At 45.8% G+C, this 15,854-nt stretch overlaps 1 protein-coding gene across 3 annotated transcripts in view; it reads left to right on the top strand.

The window, feature by feature from the left end:
• The first annotated feature begins 411 nt into the window (after positions 1-411).
• RAB6A (RAB6A, member RAS oncogene family) overlaps positions 412-15,854 on the top strand; it is a 99,340-nt gene continuing 83,897 nt past the window's right edge. Inside the window, exon 1 of one of the 3 annotated variants that reach the window (XR_012157631.1) lies at positions 412-745. Coding sequence is in view for 2 of the 3 variants with exons in the window: in XM_073334607.1 (XP_073190708.1) it covers positions 676-745 (70 nt within the window). In the remaining variant the exon portion in view is untranslated. The remainder of the gene's footprint in view (positions 746-15,854) is intronic. The other 2 variants (XM_073334607.1, XM_073334597.1) reach the window with 2 other exon arrangements.

Raw genomic sequence — 15,854 nt, forward strand, 5'->3', positions numbered from 1 at the left:
CGTAGCACCAGAGGACTCAAAAGATTTTTGGGAGCAGAGCTCCCCAACCCAGGAAGCTTTGACAGCAGCCAGCTGCCCAGCTCCCACATCCCTGCCCAGGAACAACCGCTGCAGCCGGCAGCAGCAGCTGAGTTGGTCAGCAGTGAATTCCTTAACAGCCTTAACTGGGGTCTGCCCTCGTTAGGTTTCAGGGTTAACGCCCCGCCGAAGGGCAGGAGGGAGCTGGCTGCCCCCAGACCGTCCAGCGCTCCGCCCCGCCTGCGGCCCCAGGCCTCTCCGCCCCGCCCCTCTTCCCTCCGGCCCCGCCCTCTGCCCGCGCGGCCACACTCCGCATGGCCCCCGACGCGCGCCGCGCCCGGCCCCCTGATTGGGCGGCGCGTTCGGGCGGGCGCGCGCCCGCCCCTGTGTGGGCGGGGCGGGCGCGGCGCGCGCCGAGTCCCGACGCGAGAGCCGCGGGGTCGGTTGCGCTGCGCGTTGCGAGCGGTTGCGCCGCGCTCTCTGCCTTGGTAACCGGAGTTGCGGGAGGCGGGGACTGTCCGCCGCTGCCAGCAGCCCCGGGGCCCCTGCCCGGCTCCAGCCTCCCTCCCTCCCTCCCTCCCTCGCTGCCGGCCGCCGAGAGCGCGAGTCCCGCCGCGGGGAGCGGAGCCAGCGCGGGGCGGCGGCGGCGGCTCCATCATGTCGGCGGGCGGCGACTTCGGCAACCCGCTGCGGAAATTCAAGCTGGTTTTCCTGGGCGAGCAGAGCGGTGAGTGACCCGGCCCCGGCCGCGACCGAGACCCCTGTGACGACCCCCCCCCCCCCCCCCCCTTCACGCCCAACGGCTGAGCGGGGCTCGGCCCCCTCCCCCACCCCGGAGCAGGAAACCCGGCCCCATCGGGACCCCGCTGAGCCTCCCACGGGCCCCGGCCTCTCGCTCCGCCCGGCCTTGGAGCCCCCGCCCGGCCCCCCGGGCTCTGTCCTCGCCCCCGGCGGGGCGGGGCGGAGCTGAGCTGCCCCTGCCCGGGAGCCGCAGCCCCTCGCCCCACCGGCTGATGCAGCCCGCCCGCTGTGGGGTTTGGTGGGGGCCGCAGCCGGGCCCCGCCCGATGGGGAAGGGTCCCCGCCCCCGGGGCGAGTGTCGTCTTGTGCGGAGAGCGACGGGCTGGGAACCTGCTTCGGGAAGCCGCCCTCTGCCGCCACCTTCCGGGCATCGGTTCCCCCCTCCCCGCGGAAATGGTGTTGCTCTCTCCGGTTGCGGCTGGGGGATGCTTGACTGTGATCTTTACCTGTATAATGTCGTAAATTCAGCCCCCCCCCCCCCAGAAGAACCAACTGGTGTTTGCTCCAGTGGGGGCAAGAGGGGGAAATGAAAGTGGCCAGTATTTCTCTGAATGAATTTTAATCACTGTCTATTTGGTAATGGGGGGGAAGAGATTTCAAATAGTGCAGTTGTGGTAGAAGCAGCTGCTGATTTCATATGATCTGGGTTTGGTTGGTTTCCTGGGGAGGGTGGAAACCGAGACTGGTAATTCTACTAAATAGTGGATTTTTTTTTTTAGGAAACTGTGAATTACATTCTATCAAAGTGTTTTGAACACCTTACATATTTAATGTAGCAAATGAGAATACCCTCTCCCTCTTTGATGGAAGAAATCTGAATGCCCGCTTCCTCCTCAGCAAAAGGCCCTTGCTATCTCACCAGTGCAGTACAAAACCCTGATTTCATTCCTCGGGAGTGGATTGCTTTATTGAAATAATGTTGTCTGCATTTATAAGATGTACTATAATGAGACACTTTGATGAGGGTTGAGCAAAAATATTTAGTCTCTTCTGTCCCTGGGTGGGGTGGAATTGGTATCTGCTGCCACAGCCAGCACTAATGTGTTTTGAAATCTGCCTGGAAAGGGATGCTAATCCATAAAGGATCCCTTCTACCTTCTCTGGAATGACTTACATTTTGGTGTTGCTTCAGTCTACTTTAAACTGTCTTGGAGGTGGGAGACTGCTGTTGGCAAATCAAGTCATATACACGGGCAGTTCTGTGCCTCTTTCCTTTGTTGGGAGAGAGCTCCTTTCCATGTTACTGTATGCCCAACTTGTATATCTTTTTGGGTAAGTAGCGTCATACAGAAAGTGAGGTGCTGCCTGGACAGCCATTTTATGAGAATTTCAGGAGAGGGTCGTGTGTAAAGACACTGTTCATACCAAGTAAATATTGATAAAATGAGTTTAAAGTGCTTGCTACACACCCCTGGGATGCTGCTGCCGCCTGTTTTATTGTGTTGCTGATATTTAGTTAGGAGGAAGCCTTTTAATATGGGTCTCAAAGGAAGAATTTTAGCTTCTAGTACTGCTTAATACATCTTGGTAGGTAGTTTCCTTAGTTGACAAATAAATTTCTCACATATTTCAGTTCTATCCAACATATTGCAGACCATCTAGTGTCTAAATCTTCCAATCCTGTTCATTTTTGTGCTTGAGCTAATCATATTTGTACCAGAAAGGTTTACATGATTCCCATTGATAATACCAGATGTATATTTTGGGGGTAGGGAGGAGAGGAGATGATCATGGGTACAATGTAGCGGAATGCTACCAACGAACCCACACTTCTGACGTACATGATTAAACAAGGTCCTCATGTACATTGGAAAAATCACTACTTTTTCCATGCTGTCAAAGTGAGGTTTAGACAGCTCCACGCCATCTTGAGGTAATTTGTGTATGAATTATTTTTTTTAGTAGCCTTAGTGCTGTGAATTTTAATATTGGATTTTGCCACCTTTTAGCTCATTCCCCTTGTCCTTTCAGGGTTGGTGAACGAGGAGGATGCAGAGAAATCTAGAAACAAACGAACCCTTGTAGAATAGCAGCATTTGCAAATCCAGCATCTGTTTAAAAAACACTGCAGCTGGAATATCTTTTTCACTTCCTGTTTCGCTAAATCGTTGTCTGCCTTGTTGGAAGGCCATAATTAAAGGTATCCTACTGCTGCTGAGAGGAGAACAGAATGCTGCTTTTGCATTGTTTTCTTTCAGTCACTTCAGAATGGCAAGTGAAATGTTATAGTGGGCTCTGCTGCTGATTAGCTGGAGGGAGATGCATGCCAGGGCTAAGATCAGGCCTCTTGTGTTGGCTGCATTCAGTCTTTTCAATAAATGTATGTGTTGCTGTTCCATTATTCTTAATTGGAGTTGGTTAAAGTTTTTAATACCTTGCACAGGCGATGTAGTAATGTGATCAAGGATAATATCTTGCCATGTGAAACTGGATATGTTTGTGGAGATGTCAGTTTTAAATAAGACACAGAAAACCAAGTTAACAGTAAAAGATGCAGATCACATCTATTGTATTAAGCCATATTACAGCAGCCTTCTTGCTAGGCATATTTACTTGGACTGCAGTGATTCTTCCTGATTATGCTGTTCCTTATTATCTGCTGCAGGTTCTCTTGCTGTACTAACATGCTGATTGGTTTATTATTATTTATTTATTTATTTATTATTTTTAGATTATAAACTTCCACCTTCTCCCCACTTCGGCTGTCTCCTCAGCTGGTGTCTCCTCAGTTACTTATATTGCCTGCCATTCATGCTTTAGTTGAATCAATACCTTGAGAGCTCTCCATGCTGGAGAAGGAAAACTGACAGACTGCTGCAGTCTTCTGCCAGTGCTGATCAGTCCGTGGGGGTGTGTTGGCTGGATGACCTAAAATCACTTGCAGCTTCTTTCAGGATTTACTGCGAGTTGGTGGTTCTCAGCTGAAGTACATTTTTATTTCCAAACTAGATTAGCGATACTTGCTGTGGATTCCTTACCAGCCTGCGGCTTGTTCCTTCTCTGGCCCGAAAGAGCTCTGTTTGAACCTTGCATTTTTTGACTGTGGTATAAAGACACTTCTTAGGCTAGCAATGGGTAAAATTTAACTGGTGCTAGCCTTGATTGAATTACTATTTCTATGATTGCAGATTACATAGAGTTTAGTAGTGTTAAATATGTTAATCTTCCCTGAAAAGACAGAGCTTTGTGCTGAGGATTTAGATGCAGCTAGAGTAAAATCTGTGTAATTATATATATATATATAAATCGTCCCCTTAGTACCTTTTGATCTTGTTTTTCTTTCAGGTGATTTCTGGTAGCCTAAATGTCCCAAGTTAATATTTAATTGCTATTTCAGGGTCCGATTATCAGCTAGAGTGGCACAAACCACCCTTATTAAAGTAGTTTTCAAATACAATTGCTGTGTGCTTGAAAACTGTAGAAAATGTTCAGCAGTCTTGTCCTCTTCATTGTTGTCTGGCATGTGTGCTCCCCCTTTCATTCTGGGTACACGCGGCCAGTTCCCTGCCTGAGCAGGCAGGAAGAAGTGTATGCCAGTGGCAGGTAATAGAAGTATTACTCTTCCTGATTTCATTGGATATGTTTATACCATGAGTTTTATTAGAAAGGAAACCTGGACGGCATCTATACAGGGACAAATGCAAATACAAATGCGAAGCAAGAAATCACTTGCTTTGGTATGTCAGGTTGGGGTGGGGAGAGAATGTCAGTCTGTCTGCCTTTTCCCCAGGTTGTGGATGCTTCCCTGCAATGAATGACCAGAAAAATCAACTATGTTAATCTGTATCTATCTTCTAAAACACTTTATCACCATGGTAGCTAAGTGTTGTGCAACAGCTAAGGCTCTGTCTTCCCTAGGGAATATATTTATCTGTGTTTTGAAATGACTTAACAATTGGGTTAGTTCATACAATGCTGACCTGCGTAGGGCAGACCGAGTCATGGTTTCCATATCAGCTAGCCATGGGACCACATGGGTCATAGGTCAACAAATGAGCTACAGTGGTGATCACAGCTTGGTCACCAGCAGCTGGGGACAGCATCACCATGTAACTTGATTCTTTAAGTATGATTAAACTTCCAGTGAAGACCAGTCTGAAGAAGCATTGAGCTTGACCGCCAAAGATTAATATCTTGTATCCTTCTCTCTCTCATGTTTATTCCTTGTTCCATTGTATTTGGGCTATTGTTATGGAGGAAGGGTGGTCCAATAGTGAGGGCTGCAGCCTGGGATTCAGGAGACCTGGGTTCAATTCCTTGTTCTTTCACAGACTTCCTGTGTGACTTTAGGCAAGTCACTTAAACCTCTTGGGTCTCAGTTCCCCATCTGTCAAATGGGATAATAGTACTTCTCTACCCTATAGATGTGTGGTGACGATTATACATCAAGGCCTGGTCTACACTTAACACTTAGGTCAACCTAGCTACATCACTCAAGAGAGTGAAAAAGATTTAGTTAAGCTGCCCTAAACCCTAGTGTAGACACAGGCTGAAGGAATAATTCTCCCATCGACCTAGCTACCGCCTCCTGAGGGGGTGGATTGACTATACAGTGATGGGGAAACTTTTCTGTTGCTGTAGCAAGTATCTACGCTACAGTGGTGTAGCTGCAGGTGTGCCACTATAGCGCTTGTAGTGTAGACATATCCTAAGGATTGTAATGCAGTCTGAAACTATAGTAATGGGGGCCAGATAAGTGTTGACTATATATCATCTGTTGGAGGATGGCTTCATTGCGGGGGAGATCTTCTTTGGATCCAAAGACAGTAGCAGTTCTGTCTGCATTTATGCAAATGCTATCTAACAAAATGGATAGAGATTAAATGATCTTTCCTACCCCTAAAGGTGAACTGAATTGTCCTAAAAATTACAACTGTTTGAGTCTACCAGTTAGCCTTCTGTTCAAAGCACGGTGTAGATCATGGTCTCCTTTGAGAACAGGACCCCGGCCTTTCACGGAGCTGGAAAAGAACGCTCCCCTGGCCGACACCCTGAGAGCAAAGGGCTATGAGGTGCAGATGGGTGCCCTGATTGTCAGAGCCCTGGGCACCTGGGATCCCCGCAATGAGCGTGTGCTGTGGACCTGTGGGATTGGTCGATGCTATGCCCCGCTCATGCGGTGCCTCATGGTCTCAGACACCATCCAATGGTCCAGGAACATCTACACTGAGCACATCACCGACAGTACCAGGAGGCGTGAGCCGGAGCGACATTGTGCATCGACTACGAGAAAGGGACTGGAGAGACTTTGTCCGTTGGACCATATGAATTGGAACCATAAACTCACTGAACGTAAAATCTCACCAGATGAGGGTCAATCCATCCTCCTCATTGTATCCACTCATTATATTCCACACCTGAACATACCCTCATATCTCAATGTCTGTACTTTGACCCGTTAACCTTTTACCCCCAATCGAGGATATTGCACGTTATGTATTCCTTATGCCATCCAATCTTAAACTGAACTTCGCACCCCTTGATAATCTGTACGTTATTCCCTGATCACCAGAAACTTCTACGCTTAAACTGTGTGTGGTTCACTTTTTAAAAAAAAAATCACCTTAATATTAAGTAGCTAAACTTTGCCTCACTGCTGTGAGGCAGTAGGTAGGTGTTTTCCCCATTTTACAGTTAAAGAAGCTAAAACAAAGGTGAAGTATCTTGTCTGGGCCTACTTGGATAATTGCAGAGCCAGGATTATAATTTAGGGCCCTTGGGCTGCTAATTCCATGCTCTTTCTTCCAGATCTCTGTGACTTCTTAAACTCCTTAAAGAAGACAGGTAAGATTACAGCTGGAAACAAGAATAAACAGTTAGTTCCCTTCTCACTTGCCTCCTAAGACCTGGGTTTGCGGTTCTTTGTTAATTCTAAAAACTGATTTTACAGACACCTCAGTTGGCATAAGGAATTTTATCCTCCTATGTGGTGTAGGTGCTGTGATGTATGCTACTGCAGGAAAGAGCAGTGTCTTGAGGACCTGAAATACGGCCCAAATGGGGTAAATGGCTTTTCTGCTTACCTTCTACTTGTGACCATTTTCTATAATCCTGTAACATCTGAAATTCTCTTGTGGTCTCTGGATCCCTAACTTACAGGAAAAGTTAGCTAGTGACAGCTGCTTCTGTGCTGGGAATATCGTCTCCCAAAGGGAAGATTTAAGTCTCTGAAAACATCTTGCCTACTATGAATGAGCCTAGTGAAATTCCAAGTAAATACGTGCACTCATTTTATTATTTGAGTCCCACTGACTTTCTTGAGCCCCATGCAGACCTGTTTATGTGCACAAGCAGACTTGGAGCTCACTCTTCCTAAGTGACTCTTACCGGCTCAGTGAAATGCTTCTAAACTAGGATGAAAAACTATTTTGACTGTAGCTCTAATCCAGCTCTTCACCATGGTAGTGGCCCATGTTTAATTTATGTGAACAAGTGGTGAATTCTTTGAATACTCTGATTGTCTCAGCTGACTCCTTGAGGGGAATGTAAAGGGTATGATCTCTGTTTTGTTCTGCGTACCATTCTGAATTCTTCTTCACTGCTGGCCCACTCTGCACCCTGACAAATCACTGCTGTAGCCAGAAGTCCAGGCTGGGCTGCACTGAGCTGCCAAACAGTTAAATCTTTTCAAAGCTTATTTCTTATCCCTCTAGAACGCCCAGTCTTAGATTACATTCATATAAATTGGCCATGGGAAAGTACACCCCTCCCCATCCCCTCCCAAAGAAAAAAAATAGTGGTTGCACAAAGGAGGTTGAAGATCAAACTGTTGTTCAATGCTTGTTTTGGAATTTTATTTTCTTTCTAGCTTTTCACAAAGACAGAGATACAGTCCTTAACCGACCAACTGCCAGTAGACACCAGCCCCAACTAAAACCAGTACTTTCCCCAAAGTCCGTCCCCTTCCCCCATACCTAACCACTCTACTGCCATGGCAACAAATTACAATTTAACACCCCCCAAGTTACATATGCAGCCCTCCCCAAATCATGTCACTAAACTGCTACTTCCAGAACTACTGCTCACTCACCATCCTGCTTGAATAGGTCAGATTTTAAAAATAGTCAGTCAACAAAACATAAAGTCGGTACCATCCAAACTTCCCAAGTTCAGGGTCTGTTGTACCATGAAGGGGAGGGAATCCAGAGAGTTAACCCAGCAACCCACACAGCAAGAGGATCTCAGTCGTTCTCTACTGCCATATCGGGCATAGGTTGAGGTGTATCTCCCTGACCATTGAGGGCAACAGAGATGAGCAGTAACTTGAAATTCACCTGTAACTGACTAGAAGGCAATTGCAAAGCTCTGAGCACTAATGTTCCATGCTCATGGCAGTTACCTGTTACTGCACAAAGTCTCAGGATAGCCTTCAAGAAATAGCTCTTAGTAGAGTGCTTGACAGCCTCTCCTGGAAGTGTCAGAAATGGATGCCTATTACAAGGTTTGTACCAGAGAGGAGCATTTGGAGCTTCCTGGCCAGGTCTGAATTAAAGAGTGCTAAGGGCTACTGATACCCAAGTATTTAGGAACTTTGATAGATTCAATAAGCTATTCCCAAGGCTGAAACATAACATGAAGGTTGGCATGCTGTAGGGCTTGCATAAACAATGCAAAAAGAAGCAACGCAACCGAGGTTAGCAATGGACAAAGCATAAAGTCGCAAGTGGCCTTGTAAATAACATACAGTTAGATTAAAAAAAAAAAGTAAAGAGTTGAGTGACAAGCTTGCAGCTGCAGCTTTGCTCACTAGCATACTTTGTAGCTCGTGGACAGTTCAATCTGTACAGGGATTGGTTACAAAAATTAGTAGACTAATCATAGAATCATAGAATCATAGAATATCAGGGTTGGAAGGGACCCCAGAAGGTCATCTAGTCCAACCCCCTGCTCAAAGCAGGACCAATTCCCAGTTAAATCATCCCAGCCAGGGCTTTGTCAAGCCTGACCTTAAAAACCTCTAAGGAAGGAGATTCTACCACCTCCCTAGGTAACGCATTCCAGTGTTTCACCACCCTCTTAGTGAAAAAGTTTTTCCCAATATCCAATCTAAACCTCCCCCACTGCAACTTGAGACCATTACTCCTCGTTCTGTCCTCTGCTACCATTGAGAACAGTCTAGAGCCATCCTCTTTGGAACCCCCTTTCTAATCATAAATTAGATCAATCATAAAGTACATGATACACTTAATATTATTGATTCGTGATTATATACATTGGATGTGTGGTATGCCCTGTAAACCCCCTGCCCTCCTCCCCCAACTTGAGTCTGATGAAGTGTAGCTTGATTGTATGCCAATAAAGAAACCTCAGTGATGAGTCTGGGGCTGAACTGATTTGTTGGATTCCAGAGAACTGGATAAAGTGTTTTCCCAAAACTGGCCGAGGTGTTCTGGATAGCCTGCATGGAAAAGAGCTCTGAGAGAATCCCAACGCATGCCAGATTAGCTGAGCAGTCTGATATCTTGTCTTCCTCAGTGGGCAGAATCAGCTGCTTCAGAGACATGTGCAAGAAACTCTGCAGTTGGAAGTGATGGAATAACCCACCTCACAAAGAGAGCTTCTTCTAACCTCCATTCGTTTAGAGGTTGGCTTACACTCTGAAATATGTGGGTTCAGATCCTTTCCAGCCTTTCTTGCTGTTTTAACTTCAGACGTTACTGTTCTTCTTTAGCAATGTATTTTGTGGGACTGAATTCCACAGTTAACTGACTGAACCATTGTATCAAAAGATAGGGCAACTTACTCAGTAGTTAGGATAGAGGCCACCTAGGCTCATTCCTCTAAATGTTTGTTCTTGTCAGCAAGCACAATTTGCATCCGATTAGGTTTGAGTTGCAGCCAATTTACTTTCTTACAGTTCTTGATCTCTCTCAAATGCTAGGAAAGTAGTGGAAACTATAGTCTAGGTTAGATGAAAGGGAGATGAGGCCTCCTCAGGGAAGAGCCTCATTGGCAAAGCTGTGAGCAGTGGGAAAGCTGTCAGTAGCAGAATGAAATTGATGTTGGCAGCCCTGAAACTGATAAGGATCACAAGTTTCTGGATAGCTGCTGTGGAAACTGACAACTCTGGTCAGTTTTCATATCTGTAGGTTGGGAAAGCTCTGAGCCAGGTAGGCAGTGGAGAGCAGTCTGCAGTCATGGAAAGACAGTGCTGCCTCAGTCCACTCTTGGACAACTTTCTTTGCGGAAGTACTTAATTTCTTTTAATGAAGTGTTAAATTCTGGAAAAGTTGGTGGTATTGGTTCCTTACCCACCCCCACTGCCCGCAGCCCAAAAAAAAAAAGTGGCTGGGAGAAAATCCAGTGGATGTCTGGGTTGGAGGGGGAATGAGAGAATATAATTTATTGTAAATGTGAAGAGCAAAAGCGCACCGTGCACGAGGATTGAATCTCAGCGAGAGCAGCTGGAGCTTCGAATTCGGTAGAGGGCATTAGAAACACAGGTACTGGAGAACGCCACCTATTACAGTAACTTAGTCCCTGGTGCACAGTCACTTCTGAGGAAATGAACAGGGTTGTTCAATTTTTGTTTGTTTTTAGCTGCATGATTTGGCTGTCTGTAGCACCTAGTCCACAGCAGACTCTAATTCCTCCTTGTTGTAATAGACATCAGCTGGCAAGTCCCAATGCTGGAGGTTTGGTGCCTTCTTTTGGTCCCTCCCGAGAGCTGCTGTCACCAGCTTGTTCTTCTGGCTTCACCTTTGAGTTTGCAGCAGCAGAAGCTTTTAAATACAGTGTGTCCACAGCTCACTCAAAATGGCTGAAACTCAAACTAAAGTAAATGCTTCATTCTGCAGAATTACTCTGGAGACTTCCAGAATAGCTTTACTTAAACAGTGCCCTGCTACAGCAGACCATCCCTGCACATCTGTGGCCACCTCAGGCAGGCTGTGCAGCAAAAGGAGGCCCCAATTAAAAAGGCGGAACAGACTGATAGACTGAAGTGAGTTTGGCACAGAGCCTCAGGCAGACCCAGAGCTTTCATCTCTGACCTCTTGAATGCCTTGCATAGAGCTTTCTCAGGGCAGGCTCTTTCCAGCTGCTCTCATTTCTGGACCAACCCGTCAACTCATATTCCCACAGCTCTACATCCAACAGTCTCAGCTTTCAGAACCAGCTCCTGCAATCAGTACTTCATGTGCATGCCTTAACTGTCTGTACTCCTCCAGCTCCCTCGGTTTCCATTACTCTTAAAACTGTCTCAGCTTCCTTTAATCCCAATTTTGCCTCTTCTGCCAGACAACCATCTCTAGTGCCTTTCACTTCAGATCATGTCTTCCCTGGCAATTATTGCTCCATCCTGGCTTCTCCCTATTTTAGTTGCCATATAAACCCCACATGATCTAGAGGAGGATGGGCTTTTTTTTTTAGTGAGCACCAGGTGGAATGCAAGGCTTGTTTACTTCCAGTTTCTGCCTACTTTCTCGATTGGTGGACGATCTAATCTATCTCTACACTTGAGAGAGGGCTGCTGAGCCCATAAGAGCACTCAGAAAATGTGAAGTAGCAGACCAGTCCACTCTACTAAATGAAAAGTCCCAAGACATTTCCCTCTTTATCCAGAAAAGACCTCATCCTGTTATGAATATGTTGTAGGGAAATGATGCAATATTTGTGTTGTGGTTGTCTAGATGCCCCAGTCACAGACTGGGACCCTGTTGTACTAATCACAGCACAAACTTATAATGAAAAGACCCCTGCCCCAGGAACTTGCAGTTTAAATAAAAATCCAGAGAAAGATATTCTTGGTCTACTTTGCTGTGAATTCCCTAATTTAATCCCTTTGGGAGAACCTTGAGCTCTGAAAAGGAATTATTTGGGGATCCTTTCCTGTGGTACTTGGTCAGAGTTAGTCCTTCACCCTAGAAAGAAATGGGTTCCTGAATGACTGTGTGGATAAAGTGAGTGGGGTAACTTTAAACAAACAAAAAAAATCCCCTAACCTTTGACTGTAAGTAATGTTGTCAGAAGGTACCTGTGTGGTGCTCTGCTCATGTTCGGTGATAAGTCGGCTGCATATCTTTATGCAATATCAGCCTTTTCCTTGCCAGCTTCTGTGAGCAGGGCCTGCCTCTGGCTCACAGCTTAACTTTGCTTTTATGTTAGCAAAGTCTTGACTATTACTTTAGCTCAGGTCTTAGATCTCATACCGGGGCCTCTGATACCAAGGGTTTATGTTTCAGGGCCTCATCTTACTACATCATCATTGAATCTTTCTGCACACAGCTTGGCCGTGTGAGAACAGGTCAGACATTCCAGATCAGCTACTAGCCATGTCTGTCTCATTCCTGGTTTCAGTGTTAGAGTCTATCTTGTCTTTCCAGCTTCTTTCATGAGACAGCACAGCAGCCCTGTAGGGCGTTAACTGGCTGCCTTGGCCCTACATTTCAGGTGTCCGTCTGATCTTTCAGCAAAACGTAAGCTACTTGCATTACCTTTCCAGAGGAAGGAGTGGGGAGGAGAGGAAAGAATTAGTTGAGTGCCTACCTGAGACATGTTTCAGGGGAGTAGCCGTGTTAGTCTGTATTCGCAAAAAGAACAGGAGTACTTGTGGCACCTTAGAGACTAACACATTTATTTGAGCATAAGCTTTCCTGAGCTGTAGGGAGTGTCAGAATTGCTTTCTTTGGTATGTGTCGAATATTTCAGAAATTAACTCCTGGCAAGTACTTGCTGAAATGCCTGATTCAGATAGGCCAGACTGCTTTTGGTTGGTCTCTCCGGGCTCTTTGCTTTCAAGGAAGAATTTTTTTCATTTGAGAACAGGGAGGGCAAGGAGATATGGCTCTTGAGGGTATGTCAACACTGCCCCCCGCCCCCAAATATAACTTGGGTTAGCTAACCCGGGTTGCTGTCTTGGGTTAAAATAGCAGTGAAGACATGGCACCGCATGTTAACTGCTCAAGTTAAAGCCTATAAAGGAGCCCGGGGTTGAACTCAAGCACCTAACCTGAGTGAAAAGCCAGGTTGCTGTTTCTTCACTGCTTTTTAACTCAGGTTAGCTAACATGAGTTAAGGACACTCTTTGGTTTTTTTCTTTTCAATGTAGACATACCTTCAGCCATCTGCTAAACTGACCACTAGTTCCTCATCAATCTGAATGGAAGTGGGAGAGGAGCTCCTGTTTTTCTTCAGAGCTTTTCAACCATAGATCTTAAAACACTTGTAAAGAGGGACATGTTTCACAGCTGGCAGAGGACTGGGGCTCCACAGCTGTGACTCAGGGGGAGGGATCTCTCAGTGGTTTGAGCATTGGCCTGCTAAACCCAGGGTTCTGAGTTCAATCCTTGAGGGGGCCATTTAGGGATCCAGGGCAAAAATTGGGGATTGGTCCTACTCTGAGCAGGGGGGTTGGACTAGATGACCTCCTGAGGTCCCTTCCAACCCTGATATTCTATGATTCTATGGTTGTGCAGTGAATTGGCAGCTGTTGAGCTGGAATAGAATTTGTCTCTCCACTCCCAGTGTAGTGTCCAATCCACAGGATCACAGTGCCACTTAAAAGCAGTTCCTCCTGCCACGTGGAATGAATGCATTAAAGATGCTCTTAATTGTGTTTTGGGGGGTTTTAGAAAGAAGTGAAGAATCGTTCTAATTAATTGCAAGAACCAACAGATCTATGTCCCTGCAGTGCTAGATCAGAAGGGGAAGGGTTTATTCCTTCTCTGAAGTGTATTGCTTAAGGGGAAGCGCATTTGCTCCAAGATGTGCATATGCATGGTGCCTCATCTGAGTTCCGATAGAGTTGTCCTCCTTTAAACAACCTGCTGATCAAGAAGAACTGCAGAATGATCCAGTGGACTGGGAGTCAAGAGATTGTGTTTCATTCCCAGCCCTGGCACTTACCTGCTGTGTGACTTTGGGTCAGTTACTTAATCTCTCTGTGCCTCTGATTCCACTCCAAGCCTTTGGCTCTTCAGTACGGGGACTGACTCTTGCTGTGTGTGCTGTGCACATTGGCCCCCAATTTTAGGGTGCCTAGGATGTCTATCTTATCAATGAGATTCCATCTCAAGATGCTCACTATTACCATGAGTATCCATTGAACCTGATACCTTCCAGCCCTTAGAAATGTGAGAGCCTCCTGGAATCCTGCAGGCCTTGCTTACACCAAGAATCTCCAGATAGTTCGTAGGACCCAGTGGTGAGAAATTGACAGAGGTACATGCTATGTAAACTGGGACAGCCTTTCCTAGCTTCATGGTTATGAAGTCACAGTCTAATACTCTGAAGGTAGCAACATCTGGGCACAGTGACATTGGATTTATAGGGAGAAACTTTGGGGCATCCATTAAATAGACTAATAAAGTCTATTTAGTGGCTTTGTCTTTAATGTCTTAATGTCTGCAGAACATGGGTATTTGGGTTTTTCTTTAAAACAAAACACACACACCACCCCCATAATTAACCTTTACTTTTCCTTAGCTTCTCTTTCTAAAAGGCTGCATTTTGGGGGAATTTAACAAGTGTTTTGGTCTGTGCTTAGTTATGCTAGTGTATCATTAACTGGTTTAATTGATTTTTCTGTGTTGCTGTGAATTGCATCATCTAGGTTAAACATCTCTGTGCCTTGTAACCCAGACAGGATTGTGTGCAGCTGTGGTTATCTCAGAGCAGTCCCAGGGTGCTCTTCACAGGTATCTGGTGCCAGTTTGGCTCAGCAAATGCTGCCCAAGTTCTTACAGCATTGTATGGTAAAGTGCACTGAATTTAAGTGATCACTGAATGTTCATTCTGCACAATCTCTTCTTGCCTGTCCCCTTCTGAAACTTCAGTCTAAATATATCTTAAAACTGAGATAATGTGAAGATTATTCTGAATACTTCTCACGTCCTCCCCCGGCCCCCCCGCCCATATTCTCAAATATCTGTGATTGTAGCAAGGGTTGGAGAGAGAAAAGCTACTAGATGGCTGAATTGGGAAGTTCTTTCCCTTCTGCAGAGGAAGAGTTAAGACCAAATGCTAGTCTTTCCACAATCGGCTAGCGAGTGTTAGGTTGTAGGAATTGGAGGCTGGGATTCAAAAAGGGATTGGATACTTAAATGGATATCAAAAACATCCAGGGGGATCAAAGTGAATGGTGACAACCATTTTACCCAGTGGGAACTGGAGCTTGTCTGAGCCGCATCTTTCAAGCAGGAGGGAAACTGCTGCTGGGCAAGAGGAAGGCTGCTGGTTTCTTGTGGGCATGGCTGGCAATGACTGGGCATGTTGGGAGTGAATTTTACTTGCAGGAGACAAGAATACATTAGGAGGAATTTAACTTGTGCGGGGAATGGAAAGAAAAAATCGCACACGGATTATACAGCAAGTATGAGCCCTTATGCCAAGTGAATAGTCTACAACACCACCTTCCAGAATACCTTGTAGCACCTTTCTGAGGTATCCTAATATTTCCACAGTTCTCATATGGGGTGGGAGATATTTCAAGAAGTCAAGTGACTTGCACAATGTTGCCCAAGAAGTCAATGGCAAAGCCAGGTCCCCTGATTCTCCTCTTGGCTGCAAGGCCACAGAACGTGCTTTCAAGGTTTGTACAGAAAGTACTAAACAATAGGCTGAACAGATAGACAGCGCTGACTTTCAGATTCCACTTGGAAACTGGCAGGGTGGTGATAAAGGAGAATAATAACCAGATCCCTTGTTTGCATTAAGGTAGAATGGCAAAGCCATAGGTACAGTTGCCTCAGAGAATAATGTTAACAAGCTAAAAGTCTGGAAATAGCTGCTAAATGTTTTGCTTCAGAAATATATACCAGTGCCACCCACTCTTACATCTGCAAACGCATCCTGATTGTTCTCTGCCTCTGGACATTCCTATCTTCTAACATCACTTTCAGGGCCTGTGAAAAGTCCTTGCATGTCAACTACTATGATGCCATGAGGGAGGAATTTTTCCAAGGGGACAGATTTAATTTGCTGTATCTAAATTGTTGTATTTGGACAAATGCTTGATAATGACCAGCCTTGAGGAGCAAGGGGTTCTGCCAAGCTATTTTTCTTTTATAGTTTCTGGGATGCAATTGTGAATATTCT

This window comes from Lepidochelys kempii, chromosome 1 (genome assembly GCF_965140265.1).
Source record: "Lepidochelys kempii isolate rLepKem1 chromosome 1, rLepKem1.hap2, whole genome shotgun sequence".
In the NCBI taxonomy this organism is placed as follows: domain Eukaryota; kingdom Metazoa; phylum Chordata; order Testudines; family Cheloniidae; genus Lepidochelys; species Lepidochelys kempii.